The following is a 6,784-nucleotide window of genomic DNA, read 5'->3' on the forward strand; positions in this document are numbered from 1 at the left end:
TATTTTTGTGGTGGGATATTTCCTCATGACTCAATATTTAAGCAGTTAGACGCAGACTGTAATAGCAATTATCTGAACTGACAGGATCTTTCATGCGGTTCTAACCTGCTGTAAGAGAATTGCGTAGTCGTCGTCATCCTAGAATAACAAAGGAAGTGTTGATATAGCGGATGTCCCATGTTACGTCACAATTACATGGGTCCGGATTAAAGAGTTGTATCACATCTGAAATTCCAACAAAAAAATAGATTTTTGATAGATACAGAAAGAACAATATTAGGAAATGACAAAAAAATTAAATCATTGTAAGTTGGAATACCAACGTTTATGAGTATGTGTGTGTGAATAGTTTATTTGGGGGTCCTGTGAAGCTCACTTAGTAAGAGCATGATACTTTCAACGTCAGTGTTGTGGGTTAGATTCCCACTGGGGGCCAATGCAAAAATCTAGGCCCTTCTATGTCACCCTTAATAAGAGTGTAGGCTAAATGTAAACTGACTCAGAACTGAAAATTGACCATTAAGGAAAACTATTGTAGCATCTGGTATATGGCTTGTCATAACATCTTGTTATGACAAGCCATAACAGGATGCTGGCACCACAATATTTTAAGACACAAAATCAGCAACATTATATTCACTCCTGCTATTGGTGGTTTGTAATCAAATATTGTTGCCTGTTTTGACATGCTCCCGCGTGTTCTAGTGGTGGTTTGTAATCAAATATTGTTGCCTGTTTCGACATGCTCCCGGGTGTTCTAGTGGTGCTTGGAGCCTCCATGAGCTCAATGACTGTAGAAAGCACATAAGGATTACTGTATGGACTTCATAGTAGAGCAGGCAGCGTGATAAATAGAAGAGCATTGGATGTGCTTTGGAAGACACGTATCTTAACATTGACTTTCAATTTGTCTGCTGGGAACTGCTTAAACAGAAATTGGATATCACAAGTTAGGGAGCAGTTTAAAAAATATATATGAAAATTCACTCTAAACAATATATTCTGATTTATTAATGTAATATTGCAATTCATCACAAAAAATACCTCAACTTATTAGTCTGATTTTTCAAGTACTGCAATGGCAGCCTCTGTATTTTCAGGAATTGCAGTGGCAGAATAATTTCATGGTTGTCATCTACAGGGACTGGGGAGTTTGTTAGGATTTAAAAATATATGAAAGGAGAAACTCCCCAGTCTTCTGAAAACCTTAGTTAGATCAATGTTTATGTCATCAGGATGGCTTTCCAACCCTTTCTTACAATACATTTGACTTTCCCAAAAAATAAAGGGCCTCATTCACCAATATATTTTCCAAGTAGTAATACTAGTATTAAAATGTGAATTTGTATTAAGTGTTGCACAAGACAGTAATTTCATTTTTGGATTTTCCAACTAGCTGACTCTGGTTACCTCCCACTTCCTCCCTGTTATATAAGCCATTCAGGTCAGAAAACAACTTCAGACTAGAAGACTGGATAACAGACCCTGCTGCTTGCCAACATACTACAAAACAACCAACTTGAAAACTACATCTCTAGGTAAATCACCTTTATATTCTGTCTTCAATAATAACACACTGAAGTGTTTAGGTAAACCAAACTGCATCCGTTGTGGGGTTTACATCAGACATGAGTGCCCTTCAAAAGCTTTAACATCTTTAAGTAACAGAGTTTTTTTAAAGTGCCCTTTTCTTTTTCAGCACGTAACTACAAAGACATCATGGAATTTGAGTCAACCTGCCTTTTCATTCAGGTAAATCCTTGGCTTGCATAACACCTAGATATATTCACAACATTTCAACGTAAATTAAACTGGTATGATAAAGTATGTTAAACAGGAAAACCCCAGAACAACCACATATCTACCAAAACAACATACAATGTTGTTTGAATGTGGAATCAGCATTTCATCCTCCACTGTGTGTGTCCTCCGCAGAACTCCTCCAGCATTGTACCATGGAGCCCAAGGATTTCAGAGGGAATACATCTGGAGGTAACCAAACATCCTTTCACCATGCGTCGCATGGCCAACCTGATCATCGCCACAGAGAGGTTCAAAGGCTCACAGAAGTGTTCCATTGGGACCGAGTTCAGGGACCAGGATCTGCTCAATGTATTGCTGGAGGCTTTGGACGGTAGGTCATAGGTCACTGGAAGGATTTGGAGGAGCCCTGGGGAGCTATCCTGGAGCTAAATCTGTTTTGGCCTATGGTCTATGACCTGTGACCATAACTGTAGAAGGCACCATACACAGTTGTGGAACCAAGATAGCCCCCAGAGTCACAATGCCTGTAAAGCACTGTGTGACATGTATAGTGAATATCTTAACAGAGCCTAGTTGCATTATTGTTCTCTAAACACCTTTTCTAACATCCTTTCCTCGTCCTCTTCCTGTGCTCATCAGAACAAATAGTGTTGGAGGTAGAGGCCCCTCCCCCATCATTCATCCAAACATCTAATTCCGAGTGTGACGTCACTGACACTGACAACAAGAGCTTAGTCTTGGAGGCTATGGAGCTGCATGCCATTTTGTTGCAAGCAGGCAACAACTCCCGGAAAGGTATGTTATGGAAGGAAACTGAGAGGCCCAGTTGCTTTGTTCCCTACATGGTGCACAACTTTTGTCCAGATTAAAGCATTTGTTTGATTATATTTCCTAGAAGTTGACATGTTCCTCGGAACACAGCTAATTAGAGAAGTAGCTTGGGATTCAGGGAGAGGTTTTATTTAAACAAACTTCCACAAGTGTAGCAGTCAATTTGAATTTATGCTCCTCAATTCAGAGGGGAATCGTAAATTACAATTTAATAGTTGAAAAAAAATGCATCTAATTTTTGGGCAGGGACTTGTTTGTCCTAACTTCAAGGGGGAGCTGGTTCCACCATTGGGATGCTTGGACGTAGAAGAGCACTTACGCTGACATACTCTCTTCTCACCTCCTCTGTCCATCACAGTTCAACTGAACCTGTCGGCGTATGTGGCTACTGTCCCCAGTGTGGTTGCAGGCAGACCTGTAGCCTTGAACATTAAGGGCTCCAACCTCTACCTGTCCTGTTCTAAATCAGGAGACAAACCCATCCTGCAACTAGAGGTAAATAACTACTACTGAATAAATACTGCTTAGTACTAAATACTACTACTGAAACAACTATTTTAAAAATAGGAATTAGTTATATCTCTCAATCATATTCAAGCATTTATTGTCAATTGTTGCTAAAGATATGCATTCTTTCATCAAATGAATATTATAACATGAGAAAGACACATACATCATCAAGGGACATGACTGTATGCAAAGAAATTGGCACAAATATACAGTCCAATGTGACAAAACCAAAAGAAATGCAACACCTTTTCTTTGCAGCCGCTAAATCATGATTGAAATTAGACATAAGCTGCAAATAATGGGATATTACTATTTCAGCAAACAATTCCATACATTGCACATTCGTCTTTTATGATAAAAAAACATGTCAATATCTTACAAGCAAACAGTTTTAATACAGTGGGTTTACAATAAGCAATCCAGTTACAAAGGTAAAAAAAAGATTAGTTTAATGCTGTTGTTCTGCTATAGGTACATTTAACAACAGTATCTATTACTTTTGATAAACAGAACTACATACTGAGAAAAAGTGCCAACCGTAGACCTGCTTTTGTTCCAACAGTTGCATTGCTCAAACCAGCCAGAAGAACAATTTACCATCAATTTAACTCCTGACTCTCTCTCTTTCTCCCCAGCAGGTGGCAAACAAGGAACAGCTAAATTCCATCAGCTCTCAGAGCGAAATGGTGCGATTCCTGTTCTACAGACGTGACACAGGGACTGACATCAGTACACTGGAGTCTGCTCGGTTCAAGGACTGGTTCATAAGCACAGACAAGGAGGACAACGCAGTGGTGAACATGTGCAATGGGCCACCCTCAAACCGCATTATCACCTTCAACCTCCAGACACCAAGTAAAACCAGTTAGGGCCTCCCATAGAGATCATACAAAATTCAATAGGGATTTGTGATTCTGTGGTGAGATTATAAAATCACTCTTGGCTTTCTGTTATCAGGAATGCCACAAAAGATGAAAAGTGTGATTTATTTATGTATTTATTTTTGTATTTATTTTTGTATTTATTTGTTTTATTTTAAAAACAATAGCAGAAATCAAAATGCTTTAACTATTTATTGCAATTTGAGTACTTTATTGAAATTTATTTATCAATGTATTTATTTGACTATTGTGCATTGTACAAGTGATGTGTTCATTCAATGTTTCATGGGCTGGAATAAAAGATCTCTGAAACATAAAAGCACAAAAAGCTTATTTTATCTCAAATATTTGCTCAAATGTATTTACATCTCCTATGCCAAAATTATTAAACAGCAAATGGTCCTTTCTCTTGGGGACAATAAAAGTCCAATCTAAAATGTGCGGTTTTCTTACAGAACACAATGCTACAGATCTCTTAAGCTTTGAGTAAGCATGCAATTGTCATGCTTACTGCTGGAATGTCCACCAGAGCTTATTTCAGATAATTGAATACTAATTTCTCTACCAAAAGCTACCAACAATGTAATTTTAGGGAATCTGGTTGAAAGTCCAACTGACCTCAGAACCACAAACCATACATATCCATGCCAGTTCAGGACATCCACATCCTCTTTTTTATCTAGTCTGAGAACAGCCACCCAGACAGCTGATAAAACTAAGTCTCAGGGCAGCTTGCTCAATGTGTTCATTAGATCTTGACCTGACTGCAGTTGGTGTTGTTTTGTTTCTGATTACATTAGATTCACCTTTATTGTCACTGATGTACATGTGCATCTCAAAGTATTATAATAGTGTACTGTAAATAAGTTCATTTTTTTCCATATTTCTAATCAAAAAGTGAAACCTCCATATATTCTAGATTCATTACACATAAAGTGAAACATTTCAAGCCTTCTGTAACGAGGACGCGCGTGGAGGTCGCCGGCACTGTCATGTCTTGTTATTGCACACACCTGGTGTCAATTCCCTCATTATGTTGCCTATATTAGTTCCTGTGTTTCTGGGTGTCTTTGTGGGGGTATTGTTATATGTCTTTCAATTGTGGAGAGAGGCATGTTCGTTTGAGCGCCGTGTTATAGCATGCCTTTGAGTTTGATTATTCAAGAATACAGTTTCGTTATCACCTCCCTGCGTTTGGCTCGAAGTTTTTTCTACAAACTCCACTACACCTGCATCATGACAGAATACCCCACCAGAATGGAGTCAGCAGGGAGTGACCTACTCCACCAACACGGCAACATGATCGCATCCCTGGGGGAGGCCGTGACCGAGATGTTCCAGGCTATGCGGCGGTTGGAGGCGAGGCTGCCACCTGAGCAGCAACCACCAACACTCAACCCGGCCGAAGTGCCCCTGCCATCGTCTCCACCGTCGCAGAAGAGGACCATTCAACTGAGCCTTCCTCAGGGATTCAACGGGGACGCAGCCCAGTGCTCTGGGTTTTTGCTCCAGTTGGAGCTATATTTCGCCTCCCTCAGCCCTCACCCGGGGGATAGGGAGAAGGTCTCGGGCCTTGTCTCCTGCCTGAGGGGCAAGGCGTTGGACTGGGCCAACTCCCTTTGGTCCGCTAACGGGCCGGAGTTGGCCCATTATGGGGCGTTCGTCTGCCTCTTTCGGGCCGTTTTCGATCATCCGCCCGATGGCAGGGAGGTCGGCGAGCGTCACGTGTACCTCAGGCAGGGGACGAGGAGCGTGCAGGCCTTCGCCTTGGAGCTCAGGACCCTGGGGGCGGGGGCGGGCTGGAATGAGAGGGCACTTATAGATAATTTCCGGTGCCACTTACAGCCTGACGTCCGTAGGGAGCTAGCATGCCGGCTGGACAACCTGCTAGCCACCCGCGGATGCACCGGGAATGATCTGCCCCCTCCGGCACACCCCGTCGTCAGACATGAACCCATGGAAGTGGGAGGCGCCGCACAAAGGGAGACGGTGCGGTCTAGGGTGTGTTCCTTTTGTGGGAGGAAGGGACACTCTGCCTCCTACTGTTTCCAGCAGAAAAGGGTTGAGCGGAGGAAGCCTGACACCCCTACACAGAGTCTGGTGAGTAGACCACACACACTGTCAGGTCTCTCTGCGAATCACATGAAACTTTTGGTGGCCTTCCCTAATTTTCCTGCTAACTCTCAGTGTAAGGCGCTCGTAGACTCAGGTGCAGCTGGGAATTTTATGGACAGCGGTTACGCACAGAGACTGCGCATTCCGCTGGTGCCGTTGTCTAGACCTAGGTCCATTACGGGCTTAGACAGCAAACCACTAGGTACTGGTCTAGTTGAGAACGTCACGGTGCCCCTCACTATGACTGTACAGCATGCCCATACTGAATTAATTGAATTCCATGTTATCCACTCACCTGCTTTCCCTGTGGTGCTGGGTCTTCCCTGGTTGTCGGGACACAACCCGACTATTTCCTGGTCGCAGAGAGTATTGACAGAGTGGTCTCAGGGGTGTCAGGAGAGGTGTCTAGGTGTTTCCGTTGGTGCGACCTCGGTGGAAAGTCCAGACAATGTCTCCGCAGTGCACATTCCCCCGGAATGTGCCACGGGGCACTACAAATACCTGGTGATGCCATATGGGTCAATGAATGCCCCGGCAGTGTTTCAGTCCTTTGTGAACGATGTGTTTAGGGACATGCTGGGGCGTGGAGTTGTGGATTACATTGACGACATCCTCGTGTATTCCACTATGCGTTCTGAGCATGTGTCTCTCATTCGCATGTTGCTGAAGCGGCTGTACGCTAA

General features: G+C 42.8%; 1 protein-coding gene across 2 annotated transcripts; it reads left to right on the forward strand.

Annotated features, from left to right (window-relative positions):
* Positions 1 to 1,077: 1,077 nt before the first annotated feature.
* On the forward strand, positions 1,078 to 4,277 carry LOC105009489 (interleukin-1 beta). Of its 2 annotated transcripts, none has more exons than XM_010868912.4 (6): positions 1,078 to 1,538; positions 1,700 to 1,752; positions 1,936 to 2,134; positions 2,404 to 2,559; positions 2,954 to 3,090; positions 3,744 to 4,277. In XM_010868912.4, the coding sequence occupies exons 2-6, from the start codon at positions 1,720 to 1,722 to the stop codon at positions 3,972 to 3,974; spliced, it is 756 nt and encodes a 251-aa protein (XP_010867214.2). In that variant the 5' UTR covers positions 1,078 to 1,538; positions 1,700 to 1,719; the 3' UTR covers positions 3,975 to 4,277. The 2 variants fall into 2 exon arrangements, with proteins under 2 accessions (XP_010867214.2, XP_010867213.2); XM_010868911.4 differs by having other exon boundaries at positions 1,330 to 1,538; positions 3,741 to 4,269.
* The last annotated feature ends 2,507 nt before the right edge of the window (positions 4,278 to 6,784 follow it).

Source organism: Esox lucius, chromosome 13 (assembly GCF_011004845.1).
Source record: "Esox lucius isolate fEsoLuc1 chromosome 13, fEsoLuc1.pri, whole genome shotgun sequence".
In the NCBI taxonomy this organism is placed as follows: domain Eukaryota; kingdom Metazoa; phylum Chordata; class Actinopteri; order Esociformes; family Esocidae; genus Esox; species Esox lucius.

What these genes read in the sequence shown, in the direction of transcription:
- LOC105009489 (XM_010868911.4), top strand. Translation starts at nt 1,720, where the DNA reads ATGGAATTTGAGTCAACCTGCCTTTTCATTCAG. An exon ending in ATTGCTGGAGGCTTTGGACG is followed by an intron (nt 2,135 to 2,403) that starts GTAGGTCATAGG and finishes TGTGCTCATCAG; the next exon opens with AACAAATAGTGTTGGAGGTA. An exon ending in AACCCATCCTGCAACTAGAG is followed by an intron (nt 3,091 to 3,740) that starts GTAAATAACTAC and finishes CTTTCTCCCCAG; the next exon opens with CAGGTGGCAAACAAGGAACA.